The sequence below is a fragment of the Podarcis melisellensis genome (assembly GCF_964234715.1).
Source record: "Podarcis melisellensis genome assembly, chromosome: 5".
NCBI lineage: Eukaryota > Metazoa > Chordata > Lepidosauria > Squamata > Lacertidae > Podarcis > Podarcis melisellensis.
This window is the reverse complement of record NC_138537.1, coordinates 29,863,047-29,880,284: the sequence shown is the minus strand read 5'-3', so window position 1 is coordinate 29,880,284 and position 17,238 is coordinate 29,863,047. Positions and strand designations below refer to the sequence as shown.

At 42.3% G+C, this 17,238-nt stretch overlaps 1 protein-coding gene across 13 annotated transcripts in view; it reads right to left on the bottom strand.

Moving 5' to 3' along the window:
- Positions 1–365: 365 nt before the first annotated feature.
- DOCK10 (dedicator of cytokinesis 10) overlaps positions 366–17,238 on the bottom strand; it is a 200,589-nt gene continuing 183,716 nt past the window's right edge. For 11 of the 13 annotated variants that reach the window (XM_081910272.1, XM_081910278.1, XM_081910279.1 and 8 more), the window contains 9 exons: positions 15,569–15,691; positions 14,429–14,542; positions 9,491–9,637; positions 7,361–7,571; positions 5,042–5,232; positions 4,016–4,116; positions 3,603–3,741; positions 2,329–2,404; positions 366–986 (listed from right to left, as the gene is read on the bottom strand). In XM_081910272.1, coding sequence (XP_081766398.1) covers positions 919–986; positions 2,329–2,404; positions 3,603–3,741; positions 4,016–4,116; positions 5,042–5,232; positions 7,361–7,571; positions 9,491–9,637; positions 14,429–14,542; positions 15,569–15,691 — 1,170 coding nt within the window. In that variant the 3' untranslated portion in view covers positions 366–918. The remainder of the gene's footprint in view (positions 987–2,328; positions 2,405–3,602; positions 3,742–4,015; positions 4,117–5,041; positions 5,233–7,360; positions 7,572–9,490; positions 9,638–14,428; positions 14,543–15,568; positions 15,692–17,238) is intronic. The other 2 variants (XM_081910276.1, XM_081910273.1) reach the window with 1 other exon arrangement.

Here is a 17,238-nt window from a genome sequence, read left to right as displayed (position 1 = left end):
TGACAGGCAGAATTGTGTGTGAATGTACCTTAAGTTTATAATGCCAGAGTGGGAGGTGATCAATGCCTCCTGAGCCCAGCTGAGCCTGTAACCCGCTGGCTGAGCTCGAGATCTGCTGCATCTTAAACAGCTCATCCCAATGGATCTTACCATAGGATTGCCCCTCAATGAAGAACTTTTTATGCAGGGGAGAAAGGAGAATACAGTAGGCAGGGAAAGGTGAATGAAATTGAGTGCATGGAACCCTGAACCAAAGCACTGCACACTGAAACACTTCTGTTGCAGGACCCAACTTGTATGGTGCATTCCCAATGGACATTGCAACATGCTGATGAATTCCCATATCACAAAGAAATAATTATCAGTAATTTTCTACACATAGACAAATATTTTAATATAATTGTATCTGAAACGTTATACACATTTTAGTAATTATTAACTAAAAACTTTGTAAAAATGACATATTTTACACATCTTCTATTTACAATCGCAATATTCTTAAAGGTTATAAAACATCCACTTTTGACTTTTAAAATATATGTATACTAGGACTTGTATTAGATTATATTATCATTTACAGCAAGCGTAAGGCTTGTTGAGAAACCGAACTTTCAATGGAAATATCACGTTCAGTCTGTTTAATAAAGGCTGAACCATAATAAAGAAAACCATAGGAAATGTGCAAATATCAGGAAAGGCAAAAACATTAAAAATATCAAACTTACAATTAAAAAAAACAAAACACTGAAAATGTTCAATAAATTAAAACAATGCACCGCGTTTCATTTTCGTGGGATCCATCATGATTTTGCTTATTCAGAATAATCCCAGTTTTCTAGCAATCCGTCGAACGTCAATTTCAGTCATCAAATGTCAGCACTGGAGGCAATCAGCGGCCCAGGTGGGCCTGTGATTGTTCTACTGATTGCATGGGAATAAATTGGTTCCACTCCTTGCTGCTTTGCCGAATCCTCCTTGTACGTGATCTTTTAAAGAACAAGTTTTTTAAAAAGACTTATGAGATGCAGAAAAACTGGCAGAAATCAATACAATTGCACTATATTAAACACAGTTGTTCCAAAATATAACTTTCCAAGGATCGTACTGGATGGCAGTTACTGCCATATGAAAAGGAAGGCAAGCATGGGGCCTTTTGCCACCTTGCTCATTCCTCCCCCAGCCCCCTTCTGGAATCCTGTAAGGTGGAATGCTCCCTGAATAGAAAGCGGAAAGTAAAACACACTAACACCCCCCCCCCCGCCAAAAAAACCCTGCCCTGATTCCAACTTTTGCTTCTGTCTTTGTAACATCACCATGCTGCTTCTGCTACAGAGAGAGGTTCAAGGTTCTTACATTAATTTACAAAGCCCTGAACAACTTAGGTCCAGGGTATCGTCAGGCGATGTCTGAACACTTCCCTATATCCCAGCTCCATCACTGAGATGGAGCCTTGTTGGTCATTTCCCAAATTGGCGATGCTCATTTGACAACAAGAAGAAACCGGTCCAGCATTGTGGAATACTCTGCCAGTAGAGATTCAGCAGGTGCCTTTTGTACTACCCTTTAAACGCCTACTGGAAACTTCTCTATTCTGCCAGGCCTATGCAGGCAATTAAGAAGATAACTTTCCACATTGGTTCATTGATGTCTGGGTTTTTAAATATTTGTATATGTTTTTTGTTGCAGGTTTAATGTATCATTGCTGTAAATAACTTGGGCATTTTTCTTTTTGTGATGTAACAGTATAATAAAACCAAAAACAACAACAATTAAAAAAAACATGATTGCTATGGCACTTCTATATCTCAAAACATGTATATGAATCTGGTTTGCTGTGATTATAGATCACATTTACCAAGTTAGGTAAAAATAATAGTGTTTGTGGGGCACAAATATTAATGCAAGTGAGAAGTGTGTGTATTAAAAAATAAACATAGGAAATGGGCCTCAGTTATAAGTCCGCAAAGGTCTAAACAAGAGTACACTGTATCCTATCCTTACATTTCTCTCTGATCCCATATTATGTCCTAAGCTCTTTAAAGGAAATGGTGACTCATGCCCATTCCCAATGCTATTTTTCTAGAAAAAGAGGTGCTGGAGCTCACTACGAACTTTCCCCTTATTCTCTTAGAATGTCAATGGCATCCATCTGAGAGGTGCCGGAGCTGAACTCTGGCTGAAAAAAGCCTTTCCCATTCCTATGCTACAAGAATCGAAACAGAGATGATGTCTTAAGTAGACATTAAAAGTTGGGCTACACAGAAGACTAGCCAAGTGAGGATGTATGACAGTAAAGGAGCATGTAGACATAAAGAAAACCAAACATACCACTTTTGGCTATAGTATTGAGGGAAATGTTAGACAGTGAGGCAGAGAAGTTGTATAAGCAGTGACCATGACAGAGCTGTCAGAAAAAAAGAGAGAGAGAGAGAGAGAAATGTTGATGAAGATACCACTGCCATGGAAGGCACAAACAATGTGACAATGAGCAACGCAATGAGCAACCCCCAAAGCCCAGGCGAGAAAATGCAGTTAAGGGCTATTTGTGGTTGAGACACACACGTTATACTTGGATGCGGTAAAATTACAACAGGAGAGTTGACCTTTTCGGTTTGCATGGTTAATATATGTCCTGAGGTGGTGAAAGCTGAGATCTACCAAGCAAGCTTAAAGGGGTAACCCTATACCCAAACATCTCCCGTGGTTGTCTGCTCACTCAGGTGCTCTGGGAGGTGTGCAAGTGGGAGAGGTGCCACTGCCAAGGTGTAGGAGGCAGTCAGTTGGCTCAGGCCTCCTCGGATGCAACCCAGTGGGGCTGGCATAATGGGCAGAACAGCAGGAAGGTGATGGGTCATATCACTGAGGATGCTGTACCTGAATGGGGGTGGCTCCCCTCCTTTTCCAGTGCAGATTTGAACCTGGAGCCTCCTGTGAGACCTGAGATGTGCCAGCAGGCTAGGGTTCTTCCTGCAGGCCGTACTGACAGGTGGGACAGAGACAGAGATCTGTTGCTAGAGCATAAGGAAAAGTCTAATGGACAACATGGTGGGCTGCATTTCTTTTCCTGATCAGTGTTGATCTTACTTGAATCCTAGTGAGATGTGAGGAAAAGGCAGGGGGTGTATGTCTGGGGCCTGGAGGTTTAGATCACAAGAAGAGCCTGCTGGACAGGCCCATGGCCCATCTAGTCCAGTGTCCTGTTCTCACAGTGGCCAACCAGATGACTGTGGGGAAGCTCTCAAGGAAAACCCAAACACCAGAGCCCTCTCTCCTCCTGTGGTTTGCAGCAAGTGGCATTCAGAAGTATTACTTCTGACCGTAGAGGCAGAGCATCACTACTGGTAGGGCTAGGCTTTGTAGGATGAGGATGAGGAGTGGAGATGGGGGTGTCTTCAGCCAGGAATTGCTCTCCAAGCGAAGGAAGTTTGGGAGCTGGAAGACCTGTCCCTTCCTTTCCAGCTGGACTTCCAACCCCCACTCCCCAGGTTCTTCTCCAAACCAGGCTCAGGCTGCCTCCCGTAACATCTTTAATGCCGTAGGAATAAGAGAAATAAAATAGGTCCAAGCCATCAGCCACAAGGAGATAAAACAGAATCGCCAACCTGTTCGTTCATAACTTCAGAGAGCTCACTGAGCATATCCTTGTAATGAGATTTCATTTCTTCCTGGTATTCCAGCTGGTCCTCCTTAATCAGCCGCTCATTAACTTCCAGAGCTTGTCCGCATGCGTCTGCAAACTGCCTGCATAGCACAGGAAATGCCAGATTTTTAATATCTAGGCAATGCAAAACAGTCTTCTTCTCTCATTACGGATTTAAACAGTGATGGAGACAGATGCAACTGAACTTCAAGGGATTTCTCTCTCTGCGTATGGGCAGAGGAATGCGGATCTGTGTTTGCCGCCTGGTGCTTTGTCAGGATTTGTTTAACGTTAAGTCAAATAGCTTTAGTTTCATTTGCTGAACATTTCTTAAAGGAGTGATTGCCTTGCTGTCTCTGGAATGGAAAAGCTTACCTGAAGATTTCCTTCAAAAGTTTAACTTGGTTGTCTGGGTACTTCTTAGCATTTGTTTCCTCAAGGAAAGCTCGTGCATAAGCCATTGGTCCTGCATTTACCTGAAAGATAAAACATGCTGCTTTTTAACAAGGAAGGGCAAAGCTGGAGAAAGTCCTATGCTATCTTATCTTGTGAGGATTTGCCATTTCTTTTCATTTATTCAACAGGATTTCTGTTCTGCTTAAATGTCCACACCTTTAAGCTGGGGACGGACGGACTGACGGACTTGGCTCTCAGGCTCTCTCCCCATGTGCCCTGCCAGGCTGTTTTGGGGAAGACATGCCTGTCCACTTTACACCTGACTTCATATATGACATCAGGTTTGGGGAGGGATGGCAAAGGAACAGTCAGGAGCTTAAAAGTTTTTCTAGATCCTGTTCTGTTACCTAGAATGAATCCAAATTCCACTTGAGGTAGCAGAAATTGTCAGCCTCAGGCTTGAAAACAGTTTGCTTAAACAGCAACACAATGCAAGATCTAGGATAAGAATCCTGGTAGGAACTTGAATAACTTCCTATAGGTCTCAAGCTTCTCTCTTTCTCTTTCTCCTTCCTTTATTTCTATTATTTTTCCTCTTCTTTGTTTATTTCTAATTTTACTGTAATATGGAAAAAATTTAATAAAACCTTTTACATAAAAAGGGATGCCCTGTGTTTGTCCATTTCCAGCTGCTATAGTACAAAACATTTTATTATAATTCTTAAAAAAAATAGGTAACAATTTATCTACTTGCTTGTAACCTATAGGGGACATTGTGGTTTTATCCTTATAATATTTTCATGTACACTGCAGTCTTCAAGAGGTGAGATATTTTTGGGTTGTCAGCACATAGCTCAGGTTTAGATTGTGGTAGCTTTTGATTATGAGTAATAAAGGCCATAACAGAATAACGACAAAAAAAGTGGAGATTTTGATCCTTTTGATGATGCATAATCTGAAATGTTGAAATCCTTAAGCCTCAGTGAAGGACCAAGCCATATTTACCTTAACGCTGACACTTCCTTGCAGTTTCAATTGTAGCCTAATCATATCTACTTCCTCCATTGTGCAAAGCTGATTGAGTTCCAAAATCTTCTTAGACATCTCATCAATGGCTACTTCAATGGGGTTCAGCTCTGTGCTTGTTTGGCTTATGACCTGTATTCTTTTCTTCACATAAGGGAATAAATGGCTGGCTGCATGCAAACACAAGAGGGCACGTTTAAGAAAATGCCCCTTCTCCCGCAGTCAAGGCATTAATCTCACATATTCACAATTAAAATGCAGCCATCATTCATGCAGTGCTTATGTAATAAATCCATTTACTGGACTTTCATTTTTTTTTTTAAAAAAACTGAATGCTGATGAACACAATACACAAACTGCATCACTACACACCAGAGTTTATTCTCAGAGAAAAAGAACGACATCATTCCTATTATAAAATCTAGCACTTTATTTTTAATGGGCAAAGAAAAAGATGAATAAATTTATTATACCCCTCCCATCTGACTGGGTTGTCCCAGCCACTCTGAACAGCTACCAACAAAAATAGAGAGGGAAAGGAAAACAAACAAACAAAAACATCAAGCATTAAAAACTTCCCCAAACATGGTGGGATGGAATTCAATGTCATGCTCTTTCAGTCGCTACATCTGCATAAACTGTGTAGCTTGCCAGTTTGAACTGCCCCTCTTTCCTTTTCAGTGGGTTCTCCAGACTTCCCCAAGCTAAGCTCAGGGGGGCGTGGGGGGAGGAGGCCCTGTTGCACAAATGGAAGTCCTTGCACAGGGCTTCTACTGATGGGGATGCTAAGAGGAAACCTGTCCAGCATGATTAACTCTAAAGAAGCTTCAGTAAAACATCTTGGAGGTCCCAGGCCACAGAGAGGTTAGGCTGGCCTCAACCAGAGCCAGGGCTTTTTCAGCTGTGGCTCCGATCTGGTGGAACCCTCTGTCAGAAGAGACTAGAGTCCTGCAGGACTTGACATCTTTCCACAAGGCCTGCAAGACAGAGCTGTTCCACCAGGCCTTTGGCCAGGGCACAGCCTGACTCCCTCCTTTGGCAGTCTTCACAGAACTCTAGCCCAATGGTTGCCATCAATTTGATTTGAATTAATTTTATAATGAAATTATTTTAGAATGTTGTACTATTTTATTGTTGTTAGCTGCCCTGAGCCTGGCTTCGGCTGGGGAGGACGGGATATAAATAAAAAATTATTATTTATTATAGAAACAGCAACCTTACCAAAAAGGAGTAGTTTTGATCCAGGCTATGTTAATCAGCAGGTGGCGCTGTGGTCTAAACCACAGAGTCTAGGGCTTGCCGATCAGAAGGTCGGCGGTTCGAATCCCAGTGATGGGGTGAGCTCCCATTGCTCGGTCCCTGCTCCTGTCAACCTAGCAGTTTGAAAGCATGTCAAAGTTCAAGTAGATAAATAGGAACCTCTCTGGCGGGAAGGTAAACGGCGTTTCAGTGTGCTGCTATGGTTCGCCATAAGCGGCTTAGTCATGCTGGCCACATTACCTGGAAGCTGTACGCCGGCTCCCTCGGCCAGTAAAGCGAGATGAGCGCCGCAACCCCAGAGCCATCCGCAAATGGACTTAACGGTCAGGGGTCCCTTTCTCTTTATGTTAATCACTTTAGGCTGCTATCTTATGCCCACTTAACTGGGAGTAAGTCCTATGGGATGTGATGGGAATTTTGAGTAGACACGTACAGGAAATCAGTGGGACAAAACTGATCACAGCTAGCTCAGTGGGCATTCAAGAGAACTAAAGAGTGTCCTACACAGGCCTGCATCCTACCCATCTTGGATGGCAAAATAGCATCTTTCCACCTTTGCTCAATTTTGCAGAAACTTCTCTGTATCTGCTAGCTGACACACTACAGGTTTTGTTTGTTTGCAGTGCTGAGAATGTGGAATAGCTTTCACTTTTGTTTAAGTAGGCATGTCCAAGATATTGCCTCTCTGCTCCCCCCCCGCAGTGGTTATTTATTTTTATTTATTTTTTAAAAAATACATGGATTATTTAATATGTGTTTTATAGGCTTTGTGTATTGAAGTTCTAAGGTACAGTACTATATTTGATATAGGAAAATGAGATCCAGATTGTAGGAACAAATAAGCTTTGCTGAACCAATAACTCACACAATTTTAACAAAAGCAATAAAGAACTTTGGTCCTGGGGGTGGGGGGAGGTTATGTGCCAAATGTCCTAAAAACAAAGATTCCCTCCTGAAACTATACATTCCTGAGCGCAACCTTTGGCAGCTCCACAACAAACCTCCCTTGTGCACTAAATAATGCAACAACCATCATACTTGTCAGAATGGTCCTTCTCTTGCATTGCTCTTCCACCCCTCCGTGTTTCTTCCCTGACAACGTGAAGGGCGTTTCAAACACAAAGCGATTGATGTTGTGATGCATTTCAAAGTCGGTCTTCCGCTCCTCGGCTTCTTTCTCTTCAAAGAAGGGTGTGACGTATGTCACTTGGATGTAAGCGTATTTCGGATCTAAGTCTTTGGGGTTAACCTGGACAGCCACGGCGAATGAAATGAAACAGCTGAGATCAGAATGGGGAGTATGACCAAACATTAATTAAAGACGGATAGAGCAACGAATGGCTCGGTAGTGGGGATGGGAGGCAGTGGGGGGAGGCGCAAACAACCCCATCCTCTTTCTTTTAATGGCATGGCAAGGAAGATCAGAGTCCTTTTTCTATGCATTCTGAAAAGAATGGCAGTGGTTTATATAGACTAGTGCTCTTTGCAGTCGACAGGGTGCACATGAATTTTGTACTTGGGCATTTCTACTGTGTGTGTGTGGGGGGGGAGTGTTCTCATGACAGAAAGTGAAAGGCAACAATCCCCAAGGAAGGCTTTCTTGGTGGCAGTTCCACCATGATTCAACTCTTCACTTGGAACAGTTACAGATAGGTAGCCGTGTTGGTCTGCCATAGTCAAAACAAAAAAATTCCTGCCAGGTATCTGAAGAAGTGTGCATGCACACGAAAGCTCTTACCAAGAACTAACTTAGTTGGTCTTTAAGGTGCTACTGGAAGGAATTTTTTTTGTCTTCACTTGGAAGTTAGACATGCAAACTCCTCCTGCTTGCACTGCGATTTGGTGTGTGAGGTTAAGCTACCCAACGAGTTATTTGTAGAATTGTACATTGTTTTAACTGCTTTCAATATTCTATCTTTATATTGTAAACTTATGGTTGTAAAGTTTCAACAACGTAATGTTGTAAGCTTATAGTGAACGGCAGGTAATAAATAATAACAGCAGCAACAACAAGGTCCGAGGTTGTATGTCTGAGATTATTTTTTAAATATCTAATTTCTAGCATGTCATTTCAAGTCTGAATGGAAAAGAGTAAGCAAGCAAATCAGAGGAAACTCCAAATACAATTCATCCCCAAATCAACCCAGCCTTCCATACCACCTCTGGCAAGCTACTCGTGCCTCTGAGACCAAGTAAACTGCAGCCACGTGAGAGGAAGAGCTCTTTGGAAATATAGAAGACAAGAGTTTGGATTTGATATCCCACTTTATCACTACCCGAAGGAGTCTCAAAGCGGCTAACATTCTCCTTTCCCTTCCTCCCCCACAACAAACACTCTGTGAGGTGAGTGAGGCTGAGAGACTTCAGAGAAGTGTGACTTGCTCAAGGTAACCCAGCAGCTGCATGTGGAGGAGCGGATATGCGAACCCGGTTCCCCAGATTACGAGTCTACCACTCTTAACCACTACACCACACTGGCTCTATAGGAGGTGCTCGTGGATCTCTCAATCTCAGCAATAGCCTAGTGTAGCTCTCCCCAATCTGATGGCCTCCTAATGTTGCTGGACTACAACTCCCATCATTGGCCAAGCTGGCTGGGGCTGATGGGAGTTGTGGTCCAGAAGGCACCAGGAAGTCTGGCCTAGCGAGTACCAAAAATGGAAGGGGCACAAGGTCCTCACCCTTCTAGTCCTTCATTGTACAGAAAGATTTTACCAAGTGTTTTCTTATAGTGGGTTGCCTCCAATTAAATCCTACCCACTGAAATGAATGGATAGGAGTAAGTTAGGTCGATTAATTCCAGCTGGTCTACTCACTGGATGCAACCGCATTTCAATACATTTGGCAATGAACAATAAACTTTCCTTTATTTGCTGGTTAGCAGAATTAGCCCCTGACCTGCTCATTTAAGTATTATGAACTACTACATGCTAACAAGGGAACAGGACTGTGATTATTAAGATGTGCTAGAAATCAACATCCTTTCATATCCAGAATCTGCAAGGACAATCCATCAGGACTTTTTCCTTTGCAAATCCCAGTGAAATGCTGGGAGTCAGATAAGAATGTGTTTCTGCACATATTCCATTTATTTCAGTGGGTCCTGTCAGCAGAACTTCCAGCTACCTTGTGCTCAGAGTCTTGGGGGCGCTAATTTTTTCCCCGTACCTTGTTTGAGTCTTGGATTATTTTCACATTGTCCGCTCCAAACTTATCTGCATAAAGCTTCAGCAATCTTTGTGAGATCTCCGACAGGCCTGTTAATTTGGGCTCTTTGTAGATGTATTCCTTGCCCTCCTCTTCTTCAAAAAAGCCCTATATAAAACACAAACCATAATAGTTAAGAGGAAAGTAAGCAAGGCAACACTTCCAAGCAATCCACTGTGGATGGAAGGTGTAACATATCTAATTGATAAGGGACAAAGAGCAAACCACACACACCAGCTTATCTGAATGCTGAAGCGTGTGCTTGATGAAGGAATGGGAGGCAAGAAAACCAAACTCTGTATATTAGCACAGGATGAATCTAAGCTTTTTACCAGTGGGACAAAACCCTGATGTGAAATGCGAAAGAAAATCTCTTTGGAGAGCAAACTACTAGTCAGTACAGTATAATAGGGGCACCCGCATTTTGTGGAGACTGCACCACCGTGTGGTGCAATCCAGTAATTGTTACAGGAGATGTGAAATAATCTCACAGCGCCATTAATATATGTTCAACCCACTATTCAGCCAAAAATAAACACAACGGGGGGAAAGTCTGCAATTGAAGTAGGACAAAATGCTTTACAAGCATGTTAGGGGTTAACAGCCAACTCTAAACAGAATTTAGTAGGTGGAAAAGCTGACTGGACACAGTAGGATTTGGTTGTGAGTAAACATACACAGGCTTGTGTTGTTAGTCTACTGAAGTTTCTCAAACTTGGGTCTCCAGCTGTTGTTGGACTACAACTCCCATCATCCCTAGCTAGCAGGACCAGTGGTCAGGGATGATGGGAGTTGTAGTAAGTGTGGATAAGCCCTAAGCCTGACTATGTGCTATAGAAATGGAGGGCAAGAACTTGACAGAGGACTGCCATGTTTCTCAAAATGTGAAGTTTCCCAGTAAAACCAGTAACAAAGCCGGATATATTCCTATGAAGTGCTGTGCAACTATTGAATCCTTCCTTTGTGCCTCCTCCGCATGTTTACAGAATCCTCAAGCTCATCAGGAAGGATCCTGATGTAGGAAGAAAATGTGTTTCCTTTCACCATTCTTTTTTGTGTTGGGGTGACTCATTCACTCTGACTCTTCTGGCAGCCAAACATTTGGAGGTGGCAATTAAGAAGTCAGCAGCTCTGTGAAAACTTCATGGTTTTCAAAACACCCTTAGGTACACATAATTGCAGAACTTGAGTGAAGCATTATTTTTGTCTATTGTTCAGGCTGGCTTATGAATAGTCAAGTCTAATACATAGTTTTTCTGTGAGCCCCAGAAATCCTCATTTAGGAATTTTGTATTTCAGATCTGTGTTTGTGAACCGTAGAACTGGAGTCTTCTGTGGATTTTTCATCAAATGCATTCTTGCCAAGAAAGAGCTGGTTACATAGAAATACTAATGTCTGTACATACATGAGTACTAAATAAGTCATATGATAGCAGTTCTGCTTCTTTTTAAAAGTCATTGTTGACCATGAAGCTTTCTCATAAGGTATTACTAAACAACATGTTTTAAACCTGTGAAATTTCTGCAGTTTTCTGGGAAGATTTACTTTTTTCAGTTTCTTAGGTTTAGCTCTCTCGATGTTTTTGAACTGGACTGTGAAATTGAGTATGTTTGGACACCAACATTTCAGTATAAACTGCTGGCTTGCTAAGCATAATGAGCAGCCTCTAATATATAATATTGCCAGGGAAGGGGAACCTGCAAGTTCACAATCACCATGACGACAAGGTGTTGACGCTAACGCAAAGAAAGTAACTCAAAGAAAATAATTTTGAAATAAACACCTTTAAAATCAGGAATGGCGAACCTGTGGTCCTCCAGATGTTGTTGAATTTCAGCTTCCACAATCTCTGACCACTGGTTGGTGGAAGCTGGAAGTCCAACAACATCTGGGGGGCAGCAGATTCCCATCCTTGCTTTAGGTGAACAGAACTGCTACAGCAGCCGAGCAGATGAAGATCTCCTTGCCACTTGATAAATAGGTGCACTGAAATATTTAACGTGTAGAAAGGTGTTGGGGGATATCACATGCTATAATAGATTTTCCATACATGAACACAACTTTAAAGTCCACTCTTCCATATTTTTTTGTTTTTGTCTTTTTCACATTGCCCTCCCTTTCAGAATTCAAAGCTGCAGATTGAGCAAAAATTAAAAATGACAGCTGGCTGGTTCTTTGGCTTTTACATCTGAAACCAGAAAAGCAAGGGCCAAAGTCATTCCCTGTCCATTCCCAGCTTTTTGCACTGGGTTTTGCCCTTGTGATTCCCCCTGAACAGCTTGTTTCCAGCCACATAAGAATGTTTTATTTCAAGTCTGGCAACTGCGACAGGGTCCGGAAGAAGGTTGTAACAGCAGCCCATCGATGATTACAGAAAAACCTCTTGTAGTCCTTTCTGCCTCATAACCATTTATTTATTGCCGCCTCCTCCTCTTACTTGCCAAAATGGCTCTTAATCAGCTGGGATACAGCAAGGGATAGCCTTGAGGCTTATATTACAGTCTCTTCTTTTCTGCCCTGAGTTACACCACCTGGGCTCCACTAAAAGTAAGTTTAATAGAAGCATCTGCCTCTTTGAGAGAGGGGACAATTCTGAGGGCTTTCCTTGTGCCAAAAGAGTGAGCAGGTGAGACTGGGGTTAAGCACAGGACTTGCATCCAGGAGAGCCTGTGGTTGGCTGTCCACATCGCCAGCCACATGGGCTCTTCTGCCTATCTGCCGGGATGTCCCCTTGGAATGCAAAGGCTTCCTTGCTCCTTCATCTCTTGGTCAGGTAGGTGAGGTATAGACTGGCCTTGGAACAGGAGTGTAGCTCCTCCTAGACATGCCTGTTTTCCCTCTCGATCTTCCCTCTTGATTTGTTTTCTGCTTTAGCCCTGATCTCTCACCCTGTCCCCAGCCTTATGTGCTTCCTACAAGGTATCTCTGGGTTCTGGTTTTGAAGGTCCCAGCTGACTGGGGCTACCTCCTCCCTTACTGGTTGATCACTGGGGGTCCAAGGTTCTCCTCCTCCACCCTGGCTTCTCCTAGAGACTCTTAGTGGTGTCCCCATTTCTGCCATTTCAGTGCAGCCTCCTCTCTCTCTCTCCTCCCATCTTGTAGGCGGGCAGGGGCCAAATGCAACCTTCTCCATTTGGCCCTCAGGACTTTCCCCAGGTCACAGCCACTCTTTCCAGGGCACTTTTCCCACCAGCCATGCTTTGCACCTCTAGGTTGTTTGGAACACGCCCTTCAATTTTGAATATGTTCCAGATCTGCAAACAACCAAGGCCAGAGGCACCCTATTTTTGGTCTGCAGTTATATTCTGGAAGATTTCTGGCCTCTTGGGCATTTATTTGAGGAGCTGCGCAGAGATAGGTATCTAAGTTGGGCAATAAACCCAACAATTCATGGCAACAATGTCATGGATGAATAAGACCCTGAAATAGTTTCACTGTGGGTGGGGATGGAGATAACTATAAATACCTTCTTAGCTCTGCAAACACATAACTGGCAAATCTGCTTGCAGTGGACATTTCAGTGAAAAGGAGACATGGCCTGAACCTGTTTCCTCTGGACAGAGGAACAGCATTAAGCCTCAAGTATGTAAACAGCAAAGAAACAGCTGTAATTTCAGAAAGCAGAACAAAAGAATTAGTTTTGCAAGATGCGACACAGCATATAAATGAGTGAAAGCAATGTCATTTCACCTCTCACATTGAATGCTAAAGCACTTGAAGTTAGGGTTAACTCATACAGGGAAGACAATGAGTAAGAAGAATTAAAGAAAAAGCATGCAAAAGAATAGACAACTTACCACAGCCTTGAATAAGACCAAGAGAAGAAAAGAGCAAATTTCTGCATTAAAACCTAATTAGCAGACAGAATGATTCAGATCAATCTGTTCTTTACACACCTCCTCTTTTCAATTGATTAGGGGGAATTGTTTGCCTGGAGAGCACTCTCTGAGAGAGCATGCTTAGTCCCCTCACCCAACTGGTGTATAGCAGAGGCAAGCATAAGCACACACTACACCAATACAAGCACATGCTCCAGGACTACTCTACAATGTACTGCAGAGAGCATCAGAGGCAAGCTAGAAAGCAAAGCCATAGAGTCTATGAGAAATACAACTAATGCAGGGATGTGGATCTCAGGCCACATAGGAAAAAAAATACATCTTGATTGCTTAAAACAATTTTGCAGTTGTAGTAGGGATCCTTTTGGATAACATGTCGTGTGGCAGGAGGAATCACCAGAGGATAAATGTGGTATTTGTATCCCTTTTTCTCTGTTTCCCATTAGAAAGTGTTCATCTCTCTTTTATCTCCCAGTAAACAATTGAAATGATGAGACTGGCTATTGGGTCCGTTGGTGCCACAAAAGTCAAAAGTGATAGACCTGCCGTAATTTTAGACTGCCTCCAAGGACTGTGAGGTATGTTATGTGATCTCAAATAGGTAAACCTGGTTAGTGATCAATCACTTCTGTGTCACCATTCACGGTGCTTCACTGCTGTCATGTTAATTGTCTTTGATCCCATGCATGTTTATTTGGAAGCTGAATAGGACTTACACCCCAAATAAGCATGCATAGGCTTGCATCTAGATGTGCAGGAAAACAGCCAATTTCTTGTGCAAGGCCCCATCAATATTGCTTATGCACTGCCTCAATTAAATATATATTTATATTAAAGACCTGACTTTTGCTCTAGAGATGGTAGCACCAGTTCACTCCATTCTTCAGCAAAGATTTCAGAATTTGATCCTTAATAGTAAGTCAGCTAGCGTCATCCTTAATATCACCCCCTATCATCTTGTTTTCTTATTACACTTTCCTTAAGAAGAGCGTCTCTGGAACTGTCTTTTAGAAATGTATATGGTATCTGTATGTTCGCAAACATGTTGGAGTCACTCACCTGCCCATAAAATGCTACCCGGTAGTACCGTCCAAATAAGCGCTTCTCAGAATTCACAACTTCTGCTACTTTCAGATAAGATCTATGGATGTCGTAGTACAACTCTGACAGTCTCTGGAGGTAGAAGAATGAATGAAATTAAAATAGGCTTTTTAAAAAGCGAAAGCACTGATCTTCAATACAACTTTGCACTAAACTTGGGAGCTCCCTGGACCACTGATTTAAGAGGCTTTAGTCTAGCCACATTGGCCATTACAAGCAAAGTGTGTAAGTCCTATGTCAATTATGGGAGTTAATCTTTTCCCACTTGCTCCTTCTGTATATACTCAAAACAAAAGCTGCATTTGGAAAAAAAAGGTTTCACTTATTTTAATTGTAATTGTTACATAGATTTATTAATTATTTTCTCTCTCTATGAATCACTTGTATTACAGAACTTCTCAAGAGGATCCCCACACATGCTTGACTCAAGCGATGACAATTTGGGCTCACTGTACAGGCAAGTATTTAAATGGAAGAGGGAAGGGAAAGGGAGAAAGTTGGGCATATTATTTGTCTTAGTTGGAAAACTTTTAAATAATTTAAAATTTTTTTTTGCATATTTTGTACTGGGGTGCCAGGATTTCCCCTCACATATAGCTGACTGCATGGAAAGCCACTTCTCTATAGTGCAATGCCATAGCTGGAGGAAGCAGGCTGGACATGGATAACAGAATTACATAGGCAAGGCAAATTATTGTGTCTTTCTTATGCCATCAACACCCTCTGTCCTGGGTGAGCCAACAGGTGTGCAGAAAGCTTCTGGCACATTGGTTTTTGCTGTGTGCAGAATTGCAAAGAGACCAACAAACTCAATTCACATTGAGATGGCCTCTCTGAGGCCTGTGTCCTAGGTGGCTGCCTAGCTGTAGTGATGATAGTACCAGCCTTAAGTGGAAAAACTGCAGCCTAGAAACTGTCCCTGCATCACCCACCATGCCCTTTGTCACTGTGCATAGGCTATACACAAAGTCTTTAGCCACTAGAGGAGGAATAACACGGAAAAAAGAATGAAAAATGAAAGTATGTCCAACTATGCCATGGCATTTTCCAGGACTCTTCCCAGAGCAACTGCTAGATCTTATTTTCAGCTTTTCTTACCTTGAAGTCTCTCTGTTTTTCAAACACTGCAATGATTGGCTTGTTAACTTCAGCAATGAGCTCATATCTTTCAGATTTCCACAAAAAGTCAACACACAATTCCAGCTGTGACACAAGGATGTTCTGTAATTGCACAAGTAAAAAGAATGTTAAATCTGTGTATTAACACTGTTGATATAGTTGAAGTCAAAGGCCTGGTTTAAGAAATTAGTGGAGCAAGTAACTGAAGCAAACATCTAAGGACATCTTTGCATCTTACATGCCAAGGCTGCTTGGCTTTGGTAGGTGTGTTAATAGGTGTTGCACCGCAATGTACATGCTCACATGCTGCCACTATCTTTCTTAAGCTGATAGCACAAGGTGACTTATGTGGGCCTGTGAATCACTGTATGCAATCTATGAGCACGTCTACTAAATGCAGGTAGTTTCAGCATAGTAAAGGCATCCAAGAAGCTGCCCTAACTTTAAGCAAAAGTGCGGTGACATAAGGAACATCAGACACAAACGAAAGACCATCCACATCTGCTAGATTATTTATATTGGTAGCAGATCAAGCACCTGAGGATAAAATCCAACAGACTTTTCTGAGACCCAGAAAGGCTACATGCATGATCAGCTATCAAACACATTGATATAACTAGCTCCAATTCTCCTGCTTTCAGATATATGGAGTGAAAGGATGCCTCTTCTTCCAAAACTGGACACACCCACCAATTTATTTCAGTGCATGCTTTCTGTGGGCAATAGACATTTCATTTTGGAGCATATAGCTTTTGCTCAAGGTATCATAGAAAGAGAGGGTCCCTCAAAGTTCTGACAATCCCCAGCTTCTTAGAAGATTCTTAGAAGATTCCAGTTCCTTGATGGATGATCCAGATTTCTCTTCCCAGCTTCCCCCTGTGCTAGTAAACATTTCAATAAGACACTGGAAACAGGACTTTGGGTATGGCAATGATAAGCCTACCCTCTATCAGGGATTTATCTATCAATTAGGATTTTGGCCTATGCAACCTCCATTGAAGGAAATGGGATGTTCTCACTCTTCCTGGTTATGCCTCAGAGAGCACTGTTGAAATTCTATTTCTGTAGACTGGTTTACTTCTGCTGCTAAATTTGAATTATGGATATGTAGTACTTGTGCTGTGATGATGGAGAACTGTTTTTTTTTGTTTTTTTACTGTGGCTTGTTTCATACAGCAACAAAAAGTAGTGTGCAAAAGTAAAATGTAGCTGCAATCCTATGTATGGTTTCATTGGTCTAGGTAAGTCCCACTGGTCATGTTCACATGCCACAGTAAACCATGGTTTAGCACAACACATGTGCTGGAAGTAGCCTGAGGCTTACTCTTGTGCTTCACCCTCTCCTCTCCTTCCTGTGTGCTGAGAGGAAATCTTTGGAAGACTTTTCTTTCAATTTCCCTTAAACATGGTTGGTTATTGCATCTGAACCAGGGATCGTGGATTGCACTAACTATGGTTAGTTTAAACAAGTCAGCTTCATAACCCATATTTTGAAGCTGGTTGGTTTTGAAACTAATCAGAACTATTGACAAGCTAAAGTTGATAAGAAATTGACCACAAAAGCTTCTGTGGTTCTCCTCCTGGCTAGGAGGACAGGGAAGAGGTGAGTGAGTGTGCAGGCCTGAGGCTCACTCAGGCTTATCCCAGCT